Source organism: Euleptes europaea, chromosome 2, assembly GCF_029931775.1.
Source record: "Euleptes europaea isolate rEulEur1 chromosome 2, rEulEur1.hap1, whole genome shotgun sequence".
Classification (NCBI taxonomy): Eukaryota; Metazoa; Chordata; class Lepidosauria; order Squamata; family Sphaerodactylidae; genus Euleptes; species Euleptes europaea.
In genome coordinates this window covers 95,441,527-95,467,232 of record NC_079313.1, presented here as the reverse complement: position 1 = coordinate 95,467,232, position 25,706 = coordinate 95,441,527, and the positions used below count along the sequence as shown (strand labels likewise).

The 25,706-nt window shown below is 44.4% G+C and overlaps 1 protein-coding gene across 1 annotated transcript; it reads right to left on the bottom strand.

The window, feature by feature from the left end:
• Positions 1-5,822: 5,822 nt before the first annotated feature.
• On the bottom strand, positions 5,823-7,046 carry G0S2 (G0/G1 switch 2). Its single transcript, XM_056845250.1, has 2 exons — positions 7,023-7,046; positions 5,823-6,197 (listed from the first exon to the last, which is right to left on the bottom strand). The coding sequence occupies exon 2, from the start codon at positions 6,162-6,164 to the stop codon at positions 5,844-5,846; it is 321 nt and encodes a 106-aa protein (XP_056701228.1). The 5' UTR covers positions 6,165-6,197; positions 7,023-7,046; the 3' UTR covers positions 5,823-5,843.
• Positions 7,047-25,706: the final 18,660 nt, after the last annotated feature.

Here is a 25,706-nt window from a genome sequence, read left to right as displayed (position 1 = left end):
AATACTTTCCCTTAAAAATAGATGGGGCTACAGCTACACAAAGGGAATCTGGTCAGTTACATCGAGGTCCTAACTACGTGTCACCAAGTAATCAAAACCCACATGTCTGCACCAGTGAGCATCCTGCTTCCACACAGGCTTTTTTGAGGAGCTTCCGCATGACATGTTATTTCTGAGCACCACTCAGGGCTTTCATCTTTAAGATGGAACACAGGAAAAAAACAAACCCTTTGCTGAAAGGGGGAAGGATCAGATGGCTACCCTAAATATGAACAAGGCCATAAATACTTTTATGTTAAAAAGTAGCTGTGGGCTGCAGTGTGGATCAGGGTACAGCCCACGTGTATGAGGCATAAAATGCCAACGCCTCTATTAGTCCCAACAGGGGAAAAATAGGTTTAATATAGGTATGTCCCTGTAAGAAAAGATTCTTAAGTGTAAGGATGTGTCACTGGCAACCAAGATCAAGTTAATTCATGCCACAATATTCTCTATTGCTATGTATGGGTGTAGAAGTTGGACAGTGATGGATGATTTCCTTACTAATGCTGGCCTACATACCTTACCCCACCGCTGCCTGAGTGTGACATCTTATTTGCAGGCTATGCATCTTTCAGAACAGCCTGCAGGCCCTACTGTGGCCTTATATCGCAATTCAATGTGCCATTGAGAAATGTGATTTTAATCATTGTTAGGCTGTTTTATTCTATTGTTTTATGTGATTTTGAAGTTTTCATTGTACATTTATTGCTATGTGAGTTGGCCTGACCCTGGCTTCGCTGGGGGAGGTTGGGCTACAAAAATGATGAAAGAAAGGCAAGAAAGAAAGAAAGAAAGAAAGAAAGAAAGAAAGAAAGAAAGAAAGAAAGAAAGAAAGAAAGAAAGAAAGAAAGAAAGAAAGAAAGAAAGAAAGAAAGAAAGAAAGCTGACAGGAAGTAAGTAGATTCCTTTGAAATTGAATGATAGGACGTTTTGGAGGACGCTGACTCATAGGGTTGCCATGAGTCAGAAATGACTTGACAGTACTTAACATACACCCATTCTGTAATGCATAACTACTTACAATATAATGGCTTTCCTTGCTCCCCATTACTAGGTAATATCACTCAATTGAACTTCCATAAACTCTTTACCCAGTTCAACATTTTTTTTAAAAAAATCATGGCTTGGATTCACCAGAGTTTTCTGCTGATGGAACTAGAAGGGATTTCCATCAGTAGAGTGCGACATTCTTGCCTCCCTCTCCTTCTGCCACACAAAATATCCCTCAAAATGCTGCTTTTTAGGAACATAGATCCTCAGGGACAGCGGGGAGGGTGTCAGAGGTCTGCAGCAGTAGGGGGGAATTGGCTGGGTGTATATAGGTATCTAGTCCCTGTGTGGCTGCTTTTTGCCATGAAAAATATTTTTGGGAGCTTTAATTCTCTCTTGGTAATGTTCAATTTATCCATAAGGCTCTTTCAGACATTTTTTTTGTGGCCTGATAGCCAACCAAATAAAACTGCATGGATGCTCTTTTTTCCATTTGAGAAGTTGTTTTTGTGAAGCTGATGCCTACATAGTTTGTCTAATTTTTGTCCCTTCCCTACAGGTTGCGCAGTTGTGGTTAAAATTAGCAGCAAACTTTGTGAGGTATCATTTAATAGTTTCCTACCTGGAAAGATCCCTATGCACATCCCTTTCTGGTCTGCAAAACTCGTATGCAATTAACAAAAACAAATTTACCCACTCCACTTTGTTTGCTGTATATACTTTAAAAGTTCAGGACACAATTATCTTGTAAAAGATTGCTTGCTTTTGCTTCAGAAGCTGGTGATCTGTCTGTATTGTGAGAAAATACAACCCGCCTTTCATATTTCTGTACCAACACAGAAATAACAATGTGCATTTCTTCTTTTTGCATTATACTGTTTATAGTAACCGAAGCCAGGCCAGGAGAGCAGGGCTTGCATAACTGTACTGAGGGTCCTGCAAGTAAGAACTTTATCATGATAAAACTTTCCAAAGATCAGATTCACACATTATGGAGTATATAGGTTGGGTCTGGGATCCTTATCTTGTGTACCAGTCAGCTATGAGTTGTTGGTGCTATTTAATTATCGTATGCATGGTACCTGATTCAGATCAGGTCCATGTTGCACATGGAGAAGAAAATTCACCCTCCCCCCATACCATTTTCCAAATCTTAAACAGGCTAGGAGTGGAATTGTTATTTGGCCCATTGTACATAAACATGGAGGAGCCCCGTGGAGCAGAGTGGTAAACTGCAGTACTGCAGTCCAAGCTCTGCTCACAACCTGAGTTCGATCCTAACGGAAGCTGGTTTTAGGTAGCCGGCTCAAGGTTGACTCAGCCTTCCTTTCTTCCGAGGTCAGTAAAATGAGTACCCAGCTTGCTGGGGGTAAAGTGTAGATGACTGGGGAAGGCAGTGGAAAACCACCCTATAAACAAAGTCTGCCTAGTAAACGTCGGGACATGATGTCACCCCATGGGTCAGGAATAACCTAGTGCTTACAGAGGATAGGGACCCCATGCTCAACCTGTGCACTCCGCAATGTATGAATTGGCTTTGAGATCTTCATCTGAAGTCCTGCTCCACGTGCCTCCACCTTTTGATGTTTGGTGGGCACAAGACGTGACTGAAACTGTGGCGGGAAGCCCATTTGACCTCCTCATTGTTTTCATCTAGGAAACAGATAAAAACTTTTCTGTTCCAGTCGGCATTTTGGGTTTGTTTGTATTTGTTTTTGGCTGGGTAACTGCAAGTTCTTTTTGGCTGAGTTTCAGTGTAACTGCCTTCCTGTTTATATTGTTTGGATTTCACACTGTACAATTTTATACTGCTATAAACAGCCTTGCCAACCTGTTAGGTTAAAAAGGCATGGTGAAAATATTTTAAATGTATTAAAAAACAAAGAAAGTCATCGGACCTGGGATCTGATTTGTCTTCTTAAAGGGCCTGGGGTACAGATGTTGACATTTTGTTCTGTGAACAAGCGCGCACAGTGTTACCGATAGGGTTGCCAACCTCCAGGTACTAGCTGGAGATCTCCTGCTATTACAACTGATCTCAGGCCGATAGAGATCAGTTCGCCTGGAGAAAATGGCCGCTTTGGCAATTGGACTCTATGGCATTGAAGTCCCTCCCCTCCCCAAACCCCGCCCTTCTCAGGCTCTGCCCCAAAAACCTCCCGCCGGTGGCAAAGAGGGACCTGGCAACCCTAGTTACCAACCTGCTAGCAAATTGAACACTCATATTGAACACTCATTCATTCCAGACTATACTTTTGTAATGCACTCTACATAGGTCCACTCGTGAAGTCCGTTCAGAGACTCCATTTAGTATTCAATGCCACAGCTCAGCTATTGTGAGGCTTTAGGCAGAACATGCACATTATACCCATTCTGCAGTTGCTCCATTGGCTGCCCATCAGTTGCCAGATTCAATTCAAGGTACTGACTATCACATACATCTCCTCCTATGTTATGCCATGACCGCTTTGCTCATCTCCCATGCTCTTGCCATTCCGCAAACTATGTAAAACACAGTTGTTCAGGAGGGCTTTTCTATAAAGGTAATAGGGCTATACTATAACTGAATGGTTCAGGAAGGCACTGTATAAAGAGACAGTAACTATACCATTGTGTATATAATAGGGATGCCAACTGTAGTTTGGGAAATTTCTGTACACTTGGGGGCAGTGCCTGGAGAAGGCAGACTTTGTGACGGGAGGGATCTCACCGTTGTTGTGATGCTATAAACCCCACCATCTAAAGCTGCCATTTCCTCCAGGGGAACTGAATCTCTACAGTCTAGAGATCAATTGTAATCCCAGGAGATCTCCAGGCCCCACCTAGAGGCTGGCAATCCTAGTATATGATGTATTATCAGTTTGCTGCACAGTTTACTCTTTTGTTGCTGCATTGTTTTCTACTGATGCAATATCATTTTTCTTCATCATATCTCCACTCTGTATCATGCCTAATATTATTCCAATTTCTGTAATCCCACTCCTAGAACATTGCTCATTAGATGTCTCTTCACCTTGATTTTATCGACTTACACTGTGTAGTCTGCTTTGAGTCTGTGACAAAGGTGGGCTATAACTATATTAAATCAAATAATCATAGGGGTGTTGTGAGGATAATGTGGAAAACAATGTAAACCTCTTTGGGTCCCCAGGGGAGACAGACAGTAAAATAAAAAATAAAGTCCCTTTAAAATCACCTTGGATGTTTCTTACAATGATAGGATGATTTCATTATAGCTAAGAGCAATTAGTTATGGAATAACGAAAATTTCAGGTGTGTGTTTTTATTTTTTTGAGTAGCAAAAGTGCAGCGAATTAGGCAAACCCTAAAGAACAAGATCCATTTCTATCCCACCCTTCTTCTAAAGACCTCCTAGTCACATATGTAGTTTTCTTCCACTTTTCCTTATAGCAACCCCAGGGAGGTAGATTAGGCTGATAAAAGGGACCAGCCCATGGTCTCTTAGAAAGCTTCATAATAGAAAGGGGATTTGAACTCAGGTGTCCCAGATCCTAGCCTGGTATTCTTGGGAACAACAAAATGACTGTGTGGTTCTAGGGGTTAAAGCTGCTCTCTTCTCAAATGTTTGGTGGGGACTGTTGTTTCTAGAGGGCTTCTCTGCATCACTAGATGATATTGCATATACAGCAAGTTCTACCATCTTGATAGGGTCCTAGAGAATTGACAATATACAGGAAGCTGCCTGATACTGAATAAGTCTCTTGGTCCATCAATGCCAGTACTGTGTACTTAGATTGGCAGTGGCTCTTCAGGGTCTCACAGATGGAGATCTTTCACATCACCCACTACTTGATCCTGTTTAGTGGAGATTCCAGGGATTGAAGCTGGAACTTTCTGCATGCAAAGCAGATGTTCAACCACTGAGCCACTGGCCCCTTTCATATAGCAGATGGGGCTAGGAGAAGCAAGCCATTGTTATATTCCCCCAAACTCTGCCAGCTCCAATACAACCACTTCCCCAAATATCAGCTGAATATTGATATGTGTATGTTAGATTCTATTGAATAACTGTTGTTATTGCCAAGGAAGATACTTTGTTAATTCAGACTTAATTTTGAAACTGTTCCCAAATGTGTGTTCTGTATGCCAATGCCCATTCCAAGACCTACTTTAATGAAGCGCTGCTGAAGCCAGAACCATTACAATTGAAAACAGTTGTATATTTTGCAACTCTAAATATTTGACTGTGCTGCAATACATTTCCTGATGCTAAAGATCTAGTAAAGTAACTGGGACTTCCGTATACTGTGCACAAAAATTAGTCCAAACTAAGCCACCTTGAACTCAAGGAGCCAGAGGCCTGTTGCATGCAAAAGTTGAATGGAATTTAATCATCTGGTTTGATTTGTGTTTAGGATTGCAGAATTAGCTCCTTTGCAGCCTTTTCCAGACTCCTCCCCACTCCAAGAACATCAAAGAGCTCTTGCAAGAGATTCCTTCCTCCCCCTCCCAGCCAGCAATTCCCTGTGCAAGCTAGAATCCAGTAGGTATAAAACATTTTATTTAAAATGTAGTGTAAAATGCATGTAAATTCATAATAAAAAATAACCCCATGCGGGGAAGCACAAGAGGCTACAAGCTTCACATATTCATACCAACAGAACAGGTACATAGATTCAGAGGCTGTGCCCGACTGCTGCACAGCAGCAAAATCAAGAGTGTCTTGTTCAGAGTCCTACAGGCCGTGGTCTAATCTCCTGGCTTCTGCACAAAGCAGGTCAGCAAGTGGTTTGTGTTCTGCAGGGCACAAGTCCTCACTCGGCCAGTCTTTAGGATTTCTCCGAACAGTGTTACGATGCATGCTGCCTGTTCACCGAATTCCTCAGGGCCACAGCCTGCTTGCTCTTTTCCAAGATTACCTCCTCCTGTTTGGGGAGGACAACTGCCTCCTGTATCGGGGAAGCAGGTCCTTTCTTTTTCTCTTCCTGGGCCTCCTCGTCCTCCAGCTTCCCTTCAGAGGTGAAAGGGCTGCAGACGGTCTCCACCAGGCCAATAACCACCCCGACAAAAGCCAGCATGCTTCCAAGCATGTACATTTTGAGCATCTTCCGATTTGGCTTCTGCCTCAGCATCTCTTTGGCAAAGGGGATGAGTTCCTGCATGGTCTCCATGGTTCAAATGCAGCCAGACCAAAGTCACAAAACCTAGAGAGCAAAAAATCACAGGGGGAAAAGGAAGGTCAGTTGCAGAGGCCTGATTCAAACCTTTTTCATCCCTAACAATAGCCCATAGTTCCCAAAGAGCATGACCCCATGGGGTCCCATACATATGCTAAGTAAGCAGTCCGGTAATAAAATTTTGGTAGCACCGTTTAACACACGTGGTGCTCTAGTGCTAGAGCAAAACCATGCAAGAGCATAATAATAATGATAAACCCTAGCCGAATTATTGTCGAAGGCTTTCACGGTCAGAGTTCATTGGTTCTTGTAGGTTATCCGGGCTGTGTAACCGTGGTCTTTGAATTTTCTTTCCTGACGTTTCGCCAGCAGCTGTGGCAGGCATCTTCAGAGTAGTAACACTGAAGGACAGTGTCTCTCAGTGTTACTACTCTGAAGATGCCTGCCACAGTTGCTGGCGAAACGTCAGGAAAGAAAATTCAAAGACCACGGTTACACAGCCCGGATAACCTACAAGAACCTAGCCGAATTCTTCCCTGACATAGCCGCCCCTGCAGATCCTTCTGCAACCCAGGCCATTGGTGCACGGGAGGTTTGGCCTTGGATTTGCCGCTCTCTAGATGTTCCCCCATCTGAATTCCCAAAACTCTGCAGGGGGGGAAACGCGCCTCCAGAGAGCGGCAAAGCCCAGGCGAAACCTCCCGGGCCCAAACGGCCACACTGGCACCGCAGATCGCCCTGCTTGGGGGACGTCAAACGCAGAGGGGCCGCTCGCCGCCACCCCGTCCCCGGCCAAAGCAGCAACCCCAAAAGGCAACGCAACGGTTTCGCTTCCAGCTCCGCGGTACTCACCAGAGAGGAGTCGTCTGCGGCGCTCAGGCCTTCCCAGCCCCCGACTGTCCGTCTCTGCCTTGGAGGGCTCGTCCCGCTCCCCTCCCCATTCACCACGCTGTGCTTCGGCGGCGCGGCGGCCCGGCGGCTTTTATGCTCACGCTTGCAGGCGGCCCCGCCCCCGGCCTGAGCCTGGCCCCGCGGGCGAGGGGGGGGCCCCGGGATGGGGGGGGCTGCCCATGCGGCCAGCACGCCGCCGGAGCCCAGCCCATTGGTCAGCGGCTGGGCCCTCCTCCGCCTTCGGAGCTGGCCGGGGCTTGCCCCGTGCGCCCCTGGCTGGGGGAGCAGGAGGAGGAGGGGGCGGGGCAGGGGGGACGCAGCCCCCCGACACGTGGGCAGCAATCCATCAAGTCCATTCAACACGGGAGTCACGTCGCGAACGTGCTGGCGGACTCCGGTTTGGGTCAGCCCGGCGGCGCCTTGATGAAAGCGAGGGCGAAATGGAAATTTAACAAAGCGATTAATTCTTAATTGAAGGAGGGAGTTGTAGGGGAAGTTAATACTCTTTTTTAATTTTTTTTTTATAATGGTTCCTATTTGTTTTTATTTTTTTATTGAGTACCTTAATTGTTCCTAATAGGACCATTTCGAGAATAATTTTTGATTTAACCCCTTACTTATACTTTTTATTAATTCTATGCCAAGCATTGATTTAATGATGTTAGATAGGATAAGAGTATGTGAATTGAAATAGCAAAGGGATTAATCCCGTTAGCAACAGTTTTTACAATTTATTTTGAGAAGGAAGAGGGTGAGGGGGAAGTCAATTTATGGTTAATTTAGAAATTTTAAGTGGTTTTTTTTTTTTAGTATTGTCAATATTGGATATTGTTCTATATGTTAACATGTCAAATTGAGAAAATAAAAATGTATTACAAAAAACCCGGCGGCGCCTTGCAAAAGCGGCGCGCGCGCGGGGTGTGTGTGTGTGTGTGTTTGCAAGACCCCCGGCCGTGCTTGAAGCCCAGTAGAGCGAGACGTGCGACAGTTCTCCGGTGGCGTCGGGTGACCTTCGCTCTTCCCCTCGAAACTGCCAGGGCTTGCAAGGATCTGCCGCTCAGCCGATGCGCTTGGGTCACTTGGCACGTAGGCTCGTTGTTGATGGGAGAGGTTCAGCTCGCCCCTTTGACTGAAGGCTTTCAAGGGGGCGAGGGAACAAGGCAGGGAACGCAAAGAGAATCCCAAGTCAGCTCAAACGGCAGGGACAAGCAAGCGGCTCTTTGTGGGCCTTTCCAAAAGTAGTAGAAAAGGGCCAGAGTCCAGGAGCACCTTAAAGATGAACAAAAATGTTTTCTGGTAGGGTAGGAGCTTTTCTGAAGAAGTGAGCTGTGGCTCACGAAAGCTCATGCCCTACCAGAAAAGATTTTTGTTAGTCTTTAAGGTGCTACTGGACTCCTGCCCTTTTCTACTACTGCAGACACACTAACACGGCTACCCACTGTGAATAATTTCCCAAAGTAGTTTTTGTTCCTTTTGTTTACAAGATGGCCTTTCTGATAGTCATGATCTGTTGGCCAGATGGCTGTTTTTAAAGGTTTGCCTTTATGACAGGGTATCACTGCTTCCCAGGAGGTTGCATTTTATATCTGATATATTGAATATTACAGGAAGGATATTTCCGTTTCAAAATACCCTGGCCTTTTGTCCTGTGGTTGGGGGTTCACTTGCCAGGGCAAGGAATCGTAGAATCATAGAGTTGGAAGGGACCACCAGGGTCATCTAGTCCAACCCCCTGCACAATGCAGGAATTGCACAACTCCCTCCCCCTCACACACCCAGAGACCCCTAATCCATGCCCAGAAGATGGCCAAGATGCCCTCCCTCTCATGAACTGCCTAAGGACATAGAATCAGCATTGCTGACAGATGGCCATCTAGTCTGTTGCTTTGAACATCCAATCCATGCTATAGACACATAATCCAGTTTGCCCTGTACATACCCACTGCCTTCCCTGACCTGACAAATATTCTTTCACACACTTCGGCCCTGTCAAGAGATTTTGGGCAGCTTTTGAGACGGTCTGGACTAACTCCAAGGAGTTCAGGGTGACCAACCTGAACCTTGTGAGGTAGATTAGGTTGATAGAGGGCAATTCTTGCAGAGGGGTGGCTGTATTTGTAATGTTTTAATTATTGCTTGCAAGCTGCCTTAGCGAAGACTTGAAACAACTACTCTTGCTATGTTAAATAAATAAACACACTAAGGCTCGTATTATTTAAGTAAAACAACCACATTCGGATTCTGTCGCCCCTCGACAGCCCCCACTAGCCTCTTCATGCAGCTTTTGAGTCATTCATTCAGGTGAAAGGTAAAGCGGTAGTTTTTATTGTGCAGATTCCTGTCCAGTCTTCTGAAGAATGTGGTTAATTCCCTTCCAGAGCACAGGGCACGGGTCTAGGACTTCACTCAAGGGATCTGTATTCTATTTCTGTCCACCAAGCCGCTGTGCAGCCTTGCGTAAATCTGTGTGCCTCCCTCTCACCTCTCACCCACTGGCTTGTGAGTGAGAGGGATTGTGAGTCTGCGGGCTGCTGTTAAAAAAGCAAAACAAAAAAACCTTGCTGAAACAGAGACTTGGTGACAGTGTTCAGAAAGGGCCGATTTTTTTTTTTTAAGAGTGAGGGTTAGAACCCTGTTCAGGCCTTCAGGCTGGACATATGGCATCTGAATTGCCCCTGCTGCCCCTTCCACAACCTCCACATTGTCACTGGGTCCTATGCTCATGTACCCGAATGTGCATAGGTTTGCGTGCATGTGGGCCCCTGTGCTAATGGCTGTGTGAATGCATGGAGGTTACGGTGGAACCAGCGCAATCTTACCCCTTCATCCCCATCCATGCATCTTTTTTTGAGTGCCTGAACAGATCTTTGGTGAAGGGAAGAGGGAGATCTTCTGTGTTGTCCAAAACTTTAGTAAAGGGGAGGGGAGAGAATGAGAGAGAAGTTGAAGCCCAGTCCAGAGGGAAAACACTCTTTTCATGTTCAGAGGAGGCTGAGATCTGGCACGGAAAATAGGTTCTGATGCTAAGGTTCAGACCCATAGGTAGGATATCTGACCATTGGGTATTGATACCAGGTAGAAAGTGGTGGCATAAATGCACTGGATAAATAAAACAGTAGACAGTGGCCCAAAGGGAGGATCAGTTATGACTTATGCAATAAGGTGGTAGTTCTGACCATGAGTAAAGGTCTGTTGGTTTCCATGCTTCTGACTGAAAAATAGTCCAGACTTCTGGCTCAGAGTTTCACCTCTTATAGAGAGAGAAAAGCAGCCAGTAAATAGTAGAATCGAGATCAAGGTTGCTTCAGCTGGTGTGGCGGCAGAGAGGGTGGTATGAGGCTGGTGAGCCATACCTTCCCACCGCAGCAACCGTTTTTCGTGCTGTCGCCTCAGCACAGACTGAGCTCCCTTTGTGGTACTCTGAGGGCTCACAATATTTCATGGGCCTTTGTAGTCCATAAGACACATGCGTGCTGGTATAAATGTATATTGGCCATGCATAAGAGGCAGACGAGATGGATTCGGTACAGTGAGACAGAGCTAGCGGTCTCCCCAGACGCTTGAGCTGTGGAAGTAAATACATTCACTTGCTACCACAATTGAATCCAGTCCATAGGAACCAGTTGCTAAATCATTTTTCATTGTTACTGACTTTTGAACCACAGAGCAGCTTGGTCACAGTGTCCCCTCCAAAATAATTCACCAGAACCTTCCATTTTTAGTTTATGTTTTGAACAATTTAACTATATGAAGGTCCCAATTTTATGTTTGACCAGCTGATGATATAGGGAAGATGCTCTTTAAAAATCCTGTATGTCGGAATTCCTCGTCTATAGATTGGTATAGATCCATCAGAAAAAAAGAAAATGATGAAATTATTAATAAAACAATGCAATATTTAATATTACTTTTATTTTTCCTGCATTCCTTTTTTCTGCAATGACCCTGCTTTCTTTGGTCATGAAATCACCGGGATATTGACTAAATGCTAGCAGTGCCTTAAGGAGTGAGTCATGGCTGGGAGGTACAGCACATTCTGGATGGGAAGAAAAGTGTCTTTCCCAGCTATTTGCACATTTCTTTATGCTGTCTTTACAGGAATTTTGCATCAGCCACAGATATCAGCTGTGGTAACATTTCTCTTAACTTCAAATTTGGATTCACATTCTTCACATAGATTTGAAAAAGTGTAGCTTTGGGGAAGGTCTGACGGGAGCAAGGCTGACTTAAGGAATTTAGTAAAGTTCTCTGATGGCCCGCTGTCCTGGTCTAAAAGTGCTCTTTAACTGAGACCATGATTTGATCGGTTCACTGAGGATGACAATAACAACTCATACCCCTGCCAGAAATTTTGTTAGGTGCTACTGGACTCTTTTCTACTAACAGTTACAACAGTAGGCACAGAGGTGTTGGGCAGTAGTTTACAAGCCCTCTCCCTACAAGGTTCAGACAAAAACATCTGGAGGGTGTGGCATATGATTGGCAGAAAATAAGGGCATGATGGTGTCGTATACTTCTTTACTTAGCTTCTCTTCCAATACTGAATTTGGTGTCATAGAGATCGCAGAACTGAGAAGATGGGTGGTGGGAGAGGACTTTAGGCAGAGAATGTTACCAGGAACCCCCAGAGGTGGTTTGCCATTGCCTGCCTCTGTATAGCAACTAACCCTACACTTTCTTGGTGGTCTCCCGTCTCCTGACTGATAATTCACTTTATATATCTATTGAAGTTGGGTTCCAGCCAACAAAGCTTTTGATTCAATAGACCTGTTAGCCTTGAAGGTGCCTCAAGGCTTCTTTTTGGTTTCTCTTCAGCTCTGTTCCCAAATGGGAAAGAATTCCCCACAACTGTCTGCTAATCATGCCACTTAATTCCATATACTCCATTCTGTGTCATTTAATGGATATGTTTAAAAATAAAAGATTGCAGTTCATATCCTTGGATCGTTCTTCTCATAACTGTCTTTTGTGAGGGCTGTGCCGCCGAATCTGAAGTGTGGAGTTGTGTAAAAGCCTCATACAGTGTCCAGTTAAAAAAATAGTTGGCTGTACTTTACCCTCTTCTTCCCTCGGGGTACTAAAATTCTTTGGCTATTAATAGGGTTGCCAGCTCTGGGTTGAGAAATACCTGGAGATTATGGGGGTGGGGCCTGGAGAGGGAGGGGAGGGACCTCAGCAGGGTATAATGCCATAGAGTCCAGCCTCCACAGCAGCCATTTTCTCTAGGTGAACAGATTTTGGTCATCTGGTGAACAATTGTAATAGTGGAGATCTCCAGGTGCCACTTGGAGGTTGGCAACCTTAGCTATTAAACCTACAATCTCAGGCTCAGACTAAGGATAAACACTAATTATGGGCAAGTTCCCTGAAGCTTGATTTGGTATTCCTGCGTGACAAACTGAGTTATTTCCCCTAACAACTGAAAAATAGTTTTGCTATGATCTTTACAGCCCGTTCCTGACTTCCAAGGATGGAAGTCCTTTGGAAGCCACAAAGGGGCTGTGCCGGCATTGGGGCCTCCTGTGCCGGTGCTTGAGCCACTTACGCCTTGCAGAGTGGCCCCAATGCTGGTGGAGAGGCTTGAACACTGGCCTCCCGGAGCTGCCACGGCAGTGCCACCCAGGGACGCTGGCTGGGACTTTTGCCGGTGTCTCACCAGCACAAAGCCCTGCGCTGGCATCCCAGGGGGGCATTCCCGGGGTGTGCTGGGGGGCAGAACTGCCAGTAGACAGCTTCCTGTCCCCTTTCGGCCTGGCACGCCAGTGAGGAGAACGGCTTTGCTGTGCCTGCTTTTATGGAGGCACAGCCTTGCTGTTCTCAATGGGGAATTAAAAAATAAATAAAAAACTGCTGAAAGGCTGGGAAATGGCTTTGGAGGCGTGTTCTGGTGCCTCAGCCATGCAATCCCCGGCCGCTAGGGTTGCCAGGTGCCCACTGCTGGTGGCCAAACCCCCAGTAAAGTGCCCCTCTGCCCGCCGCCCAGCTGTGGGTCGGCGGGCAATCGTGCCCTTCAAGGCCCGCACACACCAGCAGGAACCCTCCCCTCGCCCTCCCCAGGGCGAGCGGGCCACCTGCTGCAGCTACGCACGCCAGCGGGAACCCTCCCCTCCCCCTCCTTGGGGCGAGCGGGCTGCCCGCTGTAGCTGCACGCAGCAGGCGGCACTTCCAGTTTACAACCGGAAGTGGCGTGTCGGCGTGTCGGCTCTTTTGCGCACCCTCCCCCACAATAGAAACCTCCCGCCCAAGGTAAGTGGGGACCTGGCAACCCTACCGGCCGCCGAAAGGTCAGGAATGGGCAGTTAGTGACCTGAAAAATTACATTACCCAGATGTCTCTGCGGCTGAGATACCGCTGTGGCAGTATTCTAGATGAGAGAGGGAGGCTTCCAGAATGAAAGGCTGCCGCAGCCATAACCCTGGACCACAGTCAGGTAAGTTTGGGCAAAGGACAGGAAGTAGGAAGGGATGGATACAGAAAGATTTTCCAAATTGTGATCCATGCTGGAGAAGAATTCTTGGGTTTGTAATGCTCTCCTTGAATTGCAGGAATGCGTGTCAAGTCAACATATTCATATTCCAAGCCTGGGAATTACAAATGCCAGTAATATCATAGTCAACACATGGAGTGGTCTTTAATGAAGATCATGGCAGGATCCAGGTGCAGTAAGGGATGTTTTCATAAAGTGAGCATCTGTGTATGTCAGAATCCCCTTGAAGGGAAAGATGTTTTTACACTTGCCTCTACCAGGAAAACTTACCATTTAGTTGTTGTGCACTTGGTTGCCCAAGCACAGCCCAGTAAGTTATTTTGTGACAGAGTTCAGGACACATTTACTGCTTCAGAGAACCCTTTCCACTTTGGCACGTCTGCCAAGAAATCTCGTGCACGTCTGAGGCATGTTTTCTCGGTGCAATATCACACATTGACCTCAGAACATTGTCTGACAACTGTTGCCCTACAAACCTAAGAATGAATGGTATTTCAGAGAGTTAATTAAGTGATTTCTCTATACTCAGTGAGTAATGCCCAGTCTTGGAAGCAGCTTACGATCTAACACATGGTCTTCTAGGCTGTGAGTAAGTGAGAGCTCCTTATGGTACGTGCCATTCGTGTGCATAAGGCGCAAGTGACTCAGAATTTAGCAAGAATTGGAAGAACTGGGTTAAGCCCAGGGAAAGATAAGACATTAATCTTGCAAGGTTTCCTGTCTATAATTATCCCTCAAACTCTCCTACGTACAGAGGAAACAGGGAAAATCCTTCCCTGTTCAAACAATCTCTTCTCTATGGTACATGTGGTAAAATTGATCCAGGTGTGAGCATCAGACAAAATCATATGTGGTTCTTCCTATGTGAAAGAGCTTTGTAAAAGAAAGTGATGATGCTTGAAACATTTTGAACTGAGCAATCAAACCTCATATAAGTTTTGTTGGCCTCCCTGCCTCTACTAATCAGTCATGTGTTCTCAATAGGGTTATACTAAAAAAAAAAATCGCTAAATTTCAGGTTCGGGTTTATTATTTATTTATTCGTATTATTATTTTGATAAACCTGGAAAAAGCCGAATATCCATACCATTTACAAGTTTACTATGCTTTTCTATGGAGGAGGTGGTCGACCCCTTTGGGACCCCCTATAATTTGACCCCCTGACCCGATCTTCACCAAACGTCAGGGTTCATGCAAGGAGAGTCCTTTGAAGCTATCCTGAAAATTTGGGAACTCTACCTCCCAAAATGCCTTCCCCAGAGCTCATTAAAAAAATTCCCATAGGAAAAAGCTTGGGGAAAGCCAAAGCCGAAAAATCCGAACCTATTCGGCTGATTCAGCCATTGGCTATCCAGCTTCGGCTTTATTCCCAGTTTTAATATTCAGGTTAAATTAAACTGGAAAGAAGCAAAAAAGGCCTTTACAGGTTTATTTTTGGTTCGGGTTTATTGAGATGCACAGCCCTAGTTCTGAATTATATCCTAAACAGGGTAAACTGGGTAAGTTTATAAATGAATGAATAATGTGTCATTGAGTCTCAACTGACTCATGGTGGCTGCATTGTTCAGGGCAAGAGATGAGCAGAGGTGGATTGTCATTGCCTTCCTCTGTATTCAAGCCTCAGTCTTCCTTGATGGTCTCCCATCCAAGTATTAACTATGGCTGACCCTTATAGCCTCCCTTAATTTAACACCCTGCTTTTTATGCAAGCAAAAGTTACTAAAATGGGTTAAATGTGCAAGTGACTTAAAAGTCTAAGTTTCCACTATAGCAGGACATGTGTATTAACATGAGAAGTGGGGGTAAAAAGGGGGAAGGAAACAAGTTCTAAGATACCCTGCCCGTGTATGGGTCTATCAGAAAGACCCATTGCTTTCCTCTCAAAACCCCCAGACCAAGGTGTGCATGTACACAGCCTTCATGGTGGTGGAAACGTCAACAGAGAGCTGTGTGCAGATGTTAGCTCTTGGCTTGCTGTGAAAATGTGGGTGCCTGAAGAGAAAATTCCCATCAACCTAACATAAGCCCCAGTGATTGAAGTCAGCTGAGCATGCTTAGCCAGCTGGCAGCCAGTCACAAGGGTATTATTCCTGAATCCCATCAATCCCTCTTTGGTTGTTTCAGGAGTGGAGGGCAAAGGAAACTGTGTCACTATAGAAGGAGGGGCCATAGGAGACAGTGAATGGGGGTGAGAAGGCTGGAGTGACAGGGAACTGTTGAGGGAGGAGGTGGGAGAAAGTGATTGTGTGTGGGGCGGGGGATGGAGTAAGAGAAAAACGAAAAAATAGGGATTGGCAGGTGAAGGGGAAAGCAAACGAGTTTTCCTTCTCTCTCCCCCCCCCAAATCTCTGTGGGTCCCTGTGTGACTCCATATTGGGGAAGGAATAGTTGTGTTGCAGGGGAGATAGCTTGACTAGGTGGGTGAGAAGCCATAGATCTCTTCACTGTACTTTCTTAAAAAAATCAGACTAGATGCACACTGGAGAACACAGATGTTCAAGTATACATTTTTAAAAAGCAAAACAGTTCATAAAATAGTGATGTGTTGGTGCTGAGTGGGTGCATCTGTGTGGACATGGAAGCCTTGGTGGTATTCACTCTAATAAAAAGGGCTATAGGACAACTCCTGCATGATGCAACAGGTTAGCAACCAATTTGTACAGCTATTGCATAAATCTGGTGCTTTAATGAATTTACAAGCAAGAGTGAAGGATGTTGTGTTGTTGCTCAATAGAGAGGTCACCACTGCATCCGATAATGGCTTGTGACTTTCATTTTAAACCGTTCCAGAGAAAAAAATTAAAACGTGGAGGAAGGAAATCGTATTTTCTGAAGTCATGGCTGAATACTGGTAAGTACAACTTCCTTGAATCAAAAGCATCAGCATGAGACAGCAGAAGGCAGGGAGGGGCCACTTAAAAATGGGCAACATGAAAAATGAGGCTGCAAAGATGGTTTTGTGGAACAAAGTATGCCTCAGCAACAGAAGGAGAATCTTGTAAAAACTGGACAAGCGATGGCTTGAAAATCAGTTTTATAAGCTTCAGCACCAGAATGCATGTAGTATATTGCATGTTTTGCTTTAGTGTACTGAATTTTACTGCTCCAAATTGACATTGAAGTATGCCAGTGATGTCCTAGCGACGACAACGCTCTCACTATTCTTATCCCAAGGCTTGGTTATCTTCAGTGCATTTACCCAAATGCACTGTGTGTTCCTCATGCAACTCTGCACATCGTTTTTGTTAGCATGATGGTGTGTGTGTGTGTGTATCCCTGTTCCACCCGCTGCACTTTTACATTATCGGACCAACTTGCAATATTCAGTATATTTTTTTCACAACATATTCTGACAGTTAGTTATCTCCATTTCACAGAAGGAAGAACTGAGGAAGGTGGCAATCCTTTACCACTTACTTGAAGCTTCTTTTGAAATTGAAGGGATTTCTTCCCATGTTAGTTGAGAAGGTACCATTTATTCTAGGTTGTTCAGAGAAAATGTGGCTTATGAGTAAATTTAATTTCCATCTTCAGGCTTCCACACAACCACTCTAAATAGCTGGTTACACTGGCAAAGTTGTAATCATCGAGGGTCAAAGACTACACCAATGCGTGCTCAGTGAATTGTCCCCTAGATACTGATTTATCCTTCTGCACTGCTAAAGGTCATGAACTGAAATCAGAATGTGAAATGAAAGGGCATGGAGAATGAAAGAGGCTCTTGGGGTTTGTTAACAGCTAGAATTTGTAAAATATTTCTCAAGTGGGTTTGTACTTTTTTTTTTTTTTTAACAGAGTTAAAAATACCCCAAAAGGCAAGGAGCTTGCAGGCTGGAATGGTTTTTTTTTTTTTTTTTTTTTTTGCAAACTGTTAAATAGAAGGACAGAGGTTTCTATGGGGAGGAAGACAGAAAAAATGTAGATAGTTCTCAAGTGGAAAAGAACATTTATTTATTTATTTTAACCATTTTTATGCCCCTTTCCATCCAATCAGGGTCCACAAGGCAGCAAACATAAAAACAATTAAAAATACACGTGTGTGTGTGAATAAAGGTCAATCAAGCTGCAGCCAATGTGTGGCAACCTCGTAAGCATTTCAAAGCAAGAGACATTCAGAGGTGGTTTGCTATTGCTTGCCTCTGCATAGCAACCCTGGATTTCCTTGGTGGTCTCCCATCCAAGTACTAACCAGAGCTGACCCCGCATAGTGCCCAAGATCTGATGAGACTGGGCTAGCCTGGAACAACAATACATTTAAAATGATAAAATTTAATTAAAACACATAAATACACAGCACGAGAAGGGAGGGCCAATACTATTATTGGGGTATGCAAGACAAAACAAAAATGTCTTCATTGGATACAGGGAGAAATTATTATTGAATGCAAGCAAGGACCACCTCTCCGCTAGCTAAAGGGAAGGGGATGCAGAGAATTGGAAATCAGTGAATCCTTTCCCTGCATCTGCCATTGCAGAAATATTCTCCAATTTTTATATCCCTAGCCACAGGCCATGCAGCTGTCAGGAATCTGATATGGTCAGTTTCTGTGGCATCTCTTGCAGCATTTGTATCAGCCTATTGTGCTGACAGATCTTTAAGGACAGGATATGTGTACAATCAAATGGGTCTGAAAAATATGTTCTAAGGTATTTTGAACATCTTCAGAGGAAGATATATGAAGAATCATGCAACTATCGGCACAATCCTGTGCTGAGTTACTCCAGTCTAAGCCCATTGATTCAGTAGGCATAGGGAGGTATAACTGTTTAGGATTGCACTGTACATATTGCAAAAATGCTGAACATATTCAATGCCCTCCTGCCATAAAATCTAGTGGTCTTTGTCTCCTGATGCCATTGTGTTGATTCATTTCCAGAAGAGTTGCTGTGCAGTCTGTTGCAACAAAGATAACAGTGTCTGTAGAACCTTAAAAAGAACCCATGAAATACTTTTTATTAAGACCAGGCCAAATGACACAACACACTGTTGCAAGTTTTTGAACTCTCCAGAACTCTTTATCAGACTAGATGTAAAAGAGCAAGAAAAAGTGGGGGACTCTTTTAGTATATGGCTGTGAGGCCATGTATTTTGTATGTGATACTTTGCTGATTTCAGTGGCCACACTCTGGTATCCAGTAGGTATGCTGGAAAGAAGATTAAAAAATGGAAGCCATTCAGTTGAAAATATAACAGTCATTAACTGATTAGATTTCTCTCTGATGCCAAGTGGAAAACACATGTCCCTTAAAAGACTGAGAGCACAGGGCAGATGTAGGTCTTATATTAATAGTGGTTAGAGTAATTTAGGTTAGTGCATGAAGTAAGGAGTTAAAGCAAGCCAAATTGTAGTGGGGGAGAGCACATGCTTTGCATGCAGAAACAATCCCTGGCATATCCAGTTAAAAGGATAGGGTGTAGGTGATGTGAAAGACCTTTTGGTGGGACCCTGGAGAGCTGTTGCCAGTAGACATTACTGACCTTGATGGGCCAATGGTCTGGTTCAGTATAAGGCAGTTCATGTGGTTAAACTGTGGCATTATTACCTAGTGGAATACCTCTAGTTGAGGTATCCCTTTCTTCAGTGGCTAAATTCCAGTATTTCTAAAGTAGAAAAAAGGTTGTTAGTCGACAGCAAAATCCAAAAACACAGGCATACAATACCTTTTATTAAAACCAACCACAATAACGCAACACATTGTGCAAGACTTTGAGTTCGCCAGAACTCTTAATCCAATATAGGGTTGCCAGCTCCGGGTTGGGAAATACCTGGACATTTTTAGAGTGAAGCCTGAGGTTTTGGGAAGGGGTGGGGACTTCAGTGCCAGAGAGTCTAATTGCCAAAGTGTCATTTTCTCCAGGGGAACTGATCTCTGTCGGCTGGAGATCAGTTGTAATAGCAGGAGATCTCCAACTAGTACCTGGAGGTTGGCAAACCTAATCAAGTAGGATGTTAAAAAACAGGGAGTGGGCAGTCTTAAGGTCATGGTCTTAAGGCTCCTGTCTGCATCCTGGAACCTTAGGGACTAACAAATATCATAAGCACCCCCACTTCTCTGTGCAGCAGTAAGAACTTTTCCTTTCCTTTTATCCCTTAGAAGCTCCTTGATCAATTGATCTTGAGCAGCATATATCTAGCGTTGGAGGGATATAAGGACTGAAACAAATCTTGCCACTGACAATGTAGCCTTGGGGTCCCTGTCGCTTAGTAAAAAAGGCATTATGTCAGTCACAGAGGCATTGGATTTGTATATTAAAAGGGGGGAAATATAGTGCGATCGAAGTTCCTCGTAAAAGCGGCATTCCAAAAGGGCATGGGCTAATGAGTCAATAGAGCCAGAAGAGCAAGGGCAGATCCTGTCTGAGTATGGTATATTCAGAATTCTGCCCTGCATTGCCATAGAAGGGTTAGCATTCAATCTAGCCAAGCAAAAAGCTCTACAGAGACGAGGAGTTGTCAGATAATATGTATAGGCAGGCAGACCACGTGGAGGGGGTATTCCGAAGAACTGGGATGAACAGACGCGACGAGCACGAAAAGTAGTGCTGTTATAATCGAGCTCTTTAATGCGCTTTTTAATTTTGGCAAAAGCTTCAGTTTTCCCAAGATCTGATATCATATCCTGCGAGAAGCCCAGCAACGCCAGTTTCTCATCTAAGATTTTTTGCCATGAGGATTTGAAAGGGTCATGCTTCAGAGAAGCTAGGAACCCCTCAGTGCTAAAGCACAGTTTAAGGTGGAGTTTAAAGGCGGCCAACCACGCCCTAGCTTCAAGTGACATTTGGCCAAACTCGGAACGAAGAGTAATGCCAGCAACACATCGAGGGGCATTTAGGAGTTTTCGTAAGAACTGAAGCAATGGACGATCTATAGATTCATTGATGACTGTAATCCAGATGGCAACACCAAAGAGGATAATTGGGGTAATTTTCAGGTTAAAAACCTGAATAGCCCCTGGAATATATTTGCCACCTTTGGTGTGAAAAAAATTGACAATAGCACCAACCCCAGGTTTAATTTTGTTGGACACTGCTTTTTGATGGGCATTCCAATTTAGGTTATGGGAAAACAGAATGCCAAGGTAAACAAACTCCTTGACTTGGTCAACCTCAAAGCCATCTAATACCCAGCGAAAAAGAGGCATTTTTCTCCTCTTAGTGAAGATCATGATCTTAGATTTATGATGGTTTATTTTAAGACCTTCCCTAGAGCAGTACTCAGAAAAAGTTTGCAAAGATCTTTTCAAACCAATTCTTGTGCGGGACAGGAGAACTGCATCGTCAGCATAGAGTAGAATCGGGGTGGAATGGCTTGCAAGCTTTGGGGGGTGGCAAAACTCTGAGAAATTGGTTGCCATATCATTCAGGTATAGATTAAACAAGAGAGGAGCAAGGAGGCAACCTTGTCTAACTCCCTTGGCCAGTTCAAAGGCTCGGTTAGTTCTCCTTGGTTGCCACAGCGAACCTGAGCTGTGAGGTCAGTATGAAATTGCTGGATAAGCCATAGTAACCTCCTATCCATAGTAGAATGTGATAGTTTCAACCATAGCCTCTCCCTCGGGATGGTATCAAAAGCTCCCTTAAGATCCATAAAACCCGCATAAAGGGTGCCATTTCGGGGGGAGGAATATTTCTCGGCTAAATGGGAGAGCACTAAACAGTGGTCCATGACAGACCAACCCCTTCTGAAGCCAATCTGTTCCCAGCCAAGGATTTCATTACTCTCAACCCAGTCCAACAGCCTCTTTAATAAGTAGGAGGAATACAATTTGCCTAAGCAAGACAAAAGGCTGATTGGACGATAACAGCTTGGGTCAGAGCGCTGACCTTTTTTAAAGATTGGAATGATAATGGTATGTCTCCAAGATTTTGGAATAGCTCCTGATGCATTAATTTGTGTGAATACAGGAGCAAGAATGTTGGCCCACCATTCGCTGTTGACTTTAAAAAATTCGTAGGGAATTAGATCAGGACCTGGGGCTTTGCCTGAGTGTAGGCGATCAATGAGCGGTTTAATGTCCTTAGGAGACACATCTGGCCAGGAATTCAGCAAAATAGAAGGTGCTACAGGTATAAGACCCTGGTTTTCCACAGAGTAGGAGAAGAGGCTCTTGAAGTAAGCTACCCAGACCGAAGACGGGATACATGCGGGGACCCTGACATAGCCATTACTTAAAGAATTCACAGTCCACCAGAAGGTTGAATTATCGTTGTTTATAGCTGTAATCAAGCTCCTCCAATTTTTATATAGGGCCTCTTTTTTCCTCCAGTTTACCAAGTCCTTGTAGTTCTTTTTAATAGTTATCAATTCCTTCAATACTGAAATAGTGTTGTTCCTTCTGAATTCTCTATGTTTCCTGGTTATTACTCGTTTGAGTAGTCTACACTCGCGGTTAAACCAAGAATTTCGTTTGTATAGAGCGTGTAAGCTTGAGGTGATTTCTTTAGTAAATAGAGGTTTAAATACATCAATTAATCTGAAAAAACCATTTAAGACAGTAGCTGCAGACTCTTGCTCAAGGAGGGCAGCTTTCAACGAAGTCACTTCCAAAAGCTGCATTTTGCCACGAACCAAGGAATCAAGCTCAGGGCTCCAGTAAACACGAGCTAGGGCTTTTTGGGATTGGTGCAATGTTTGATGGTAGGACGGTATTAAGTGTGGAACACATAATTGGTTGATTGAAAGAAGATAGGGAGATGGTCACTGTCTATGTAATCGCAGACTTCCATATTACTGATTAGAGGTAAGAGATCTAATGAAACCAGAAAATAATCGATAACACTGGCACCATTTTGGTTAAAAAAAGTGAAATCTCCATTAGGGTCGATCTGTGATTGCCCATTTACTATTATTAGGTTCCTCTGAATAGCGAATTGGGCCAGACTTAAGCCGGAAGAATTGATTACCGAGTCCCTGGAAGTTCTAGTATACCATAGGGAACTCAGGAAAGATTCATCAAAATTCCCTATAAGATTTTGGAAGAGAGTATTATCATCCGGCCCTATTCGTGCGTTAAAATCACCAGCCATAAGAATTGGAATAGTTGGGTGGTTGTTTTTGATGTCATCAAATAGTTCTCCCAGACAGGCCCAGTTTCATGCAGTATTACTTGATCTAGCAGGAGGAATATAAACAGAGAATAAAATAAGTGAAGAAAAAGTCAGATTTACTCTAACTGCTAGCACCAACTCTTCAGCCAAAAGAAGGTCAATTGAGCTTATGCTTAAAGAAGTGGAGAACTTTTAGGAGTAATGCTTAAATGGGTTAGTTCGCTTTAAAGGAGAGAGTCCTGGAGACTTACATTTTTGAAGTATTTCCTTTGTTTACAAATGTACAACTATTGAGGCACAGAGGCAGTTTTGCAGAGCAGCAGATCTGCTACCCCATATCAAACCTCTGGAGAGAAAGAGTTTCTATACCCCAAGGTGTTTCAGAAACTCAGAATAGTACCTGTACCTTCCAGAATTGAAACTACACAGAGTCCCAAAGAGACACCTCATCATCACCTGCCCTCCAGCCCAACCCTACACTTACTGAGGCTGTCCAATATGGGGGGAACTACTTGCCGCCTAGGGTTGCCAGCTCCAGGCTGGGAAATTCCTGGAGGTTTTTGAGGCAGAGCCTGAGGAGGGTGGGGTTTGGGGAGAGGAGGGACTTCAATGCCATAGAGTCCAATTGCCAAAGCAGCCATTTTCTCCAGGTGAGCTGATCTCTATTGGCTGGAGATCAGTTGTAATAGCAGAAGATCTCCATATAGTACCTGGAGGTTGGCAACCCTAACCCACCCCCATTACTTCCTCCCTAACCTGGATGGTCCAGGGTAGCCTGATCGTGTCAGATCTCAGAAGCTAAGCAAGGGTTAGCCCTAGTTTGTACTTGGATGGGATACCACTGAAGCCAGGGGAAGAAAATGTATATCAGCATTCAGTTAGGTTGTAAGTTATAGCCACACAAACATGCAAAGAGACTCACAATGTTGTGGGTGTGCTCTGAGCTCTCATGTTACAGTTTGTCTGTACACACCCTCAGGTTCAGTTCATGCCTTTCCAGCATATGAAGACTACATCCACTTCTGTTTTTAATATAGTTTGCAATTCAGTATCACTCTGTCTAATAGTAAAGTGGTTGGGCCCTATGCCAATCACAAAAGCAACGAAACTAGACCACCCACAGCCAGGGCTGGGGTCTCTAAATATGTGGGGAACTCCCCAGATATGAAAAAAAAGTAGAACTTTGTAAATTAATGAAAGCAAAACAAAAGGGAACGGAATAGTAAAAATGTCCTGATAAAGACTGAAAAAGCTAAAGGGGTGAAGCGTTGAGACCAGCTGAGGAGACATCCTCCTCCTCAAACCCCTTAGAAAATCCTGGAGGGAGAGATTTGGGGAGGTGGAACTGCCAAATTGCCCCCACCCTGCATCCTGATACTTTGAGGGCCCTAGCTGGTTTCCAAGAGTATCCACCTTTATTTTTAAATGTGCTGCTTACAAAACAGCATTGTGTCAAGGTCTTCTTGTTGTGCTCACGTGAATCAATGTTTGGATTAGCCGATGACAGCTTTCCTTCAGATTCACAGCCTGATCCTGTACATGTTTACTCAGAAGTAAGTTCCACTGAATTCAATAGGGTTTGCTCTCAAGTCCGAGTATTAGGGTTGCCAGGTCCCTCTTTGCCACCGGCGGGAGGTTTTTGAGGCGGAGCCTGAGGAGAGCGGGGTTTGGGGAGGGGAGGGACTTCCATGCCATAGAGTCCAATTGCCAAAGCGGCCATTTTCTCCAGGGGAACTGATCTCTATCGGCTGGAGATCAGTTGTAATAGCAGGAGATCTCCAGCTAGTACCTGGAGGTTGGCAACCCTACAGAGTATGCAGGCCTGCTGCCTCAATTAGGTAAATATGGCTGTACAGACATGGAAAACAGGCTCACAGCACGGTGAATGTGCATTGACCCCGGTCGTTACTGAACTTGTAATGATAGCATGAGTAAATCCAGGGCTGATATACTGTGCTGTTGTTGCTCTCTCCTCCTCCCCTCACCTGTCTGTTGAGGATCAAGGTATCCTGCAGCCAGTAGCTTGAGATGAGCTGCTTCCATCTTAGGGACTTGGTTTTGGGGATGCTTTCATTCTAGTGGGAAGAGCAAGAGAAGATAGTAAGGGCCAGACAAGTAAGCAAACACACCACAGACACTTATCAGAGACATCAGTACAGCACGCTGGTAATTCAGTGGTCACATACCTGATGATAATTTATGAGAAAACCTGGACTACAAAGCTAGCAAAAACGGAGCAATTTCTTTTGTTTTCTTGTCCTCGTTTTTCATAAAAAACCCAGCTGCCACTGTGGCAGCCTAAAACAGCTTAGATATTTATGGCCATTCAATATACAGTACATCTGAAAAGTACAAACTGTGTCCATTGTATAGAACAAGGAAACTGAAACCCCAAAAGGGTGGCATGACTCTGAGATATCCTGTCCTGGACATCTCGCTGATTAATATAATCAGTCACAACAAGCAATCAAGATGTATTCCCATGAACAAAAAATTGCCCTGCCCATGGGCAAGTTCAAAGTACATTATAGTTGCCTTGTGGTAAAGTGTCTATGCAACTTGTTGCTCTGTACAGGACCAATCTGTGTGCCACCTCTGATGAGTTCACCCAACACTAGGCCACCGTCGAAGAGCAGTTAGAATGTGGATAGTCAGCTGTAATGTGTATTGAACTTGCATACAGCCAGGGTAGAATTTAAGTTACATGAACTGGCCTTCATTTTAGCTGAAAAGAGTCTTTAACTTAAGCCTTGCTGACAGATTATTTTTTCCCCTTTTCATCAAGTCACAGCTGACTTAAGGTGACCCTGTAGGGTTTTCAAGGCAAGAGACCTTCGGAGGTGGTTTGCCATTGCCTGCCTCTATGTGATGACCTTGGTATTCCTTGGAGGTCTCCCATCCAAATACTAGCCAGGGTCAGGGCTGAGAGTGTGTGATTGGCCCGAAACCACCCAGCAAGCTTCCACGGCACAAGTGGGGATTCGAACTTGGGTTTCCCAGGTCCTAGTCCCAAATCTTAACCACTACACCACACTGGCTCTTTAACAGATTCTAACATGCGTTTTATGAGGGTGATTATTATTACTTCTTAGAGGACAATATGTGAAGT

Coding starts and splice junctions, on each gene's coding strand:
- G0S2 (XM_056845250.1), bottom strand. CDS start 6,164: ATGGAGACCATGCAGGAACTCATCCCCTTTGCCAAAGAGATGCTGAGG.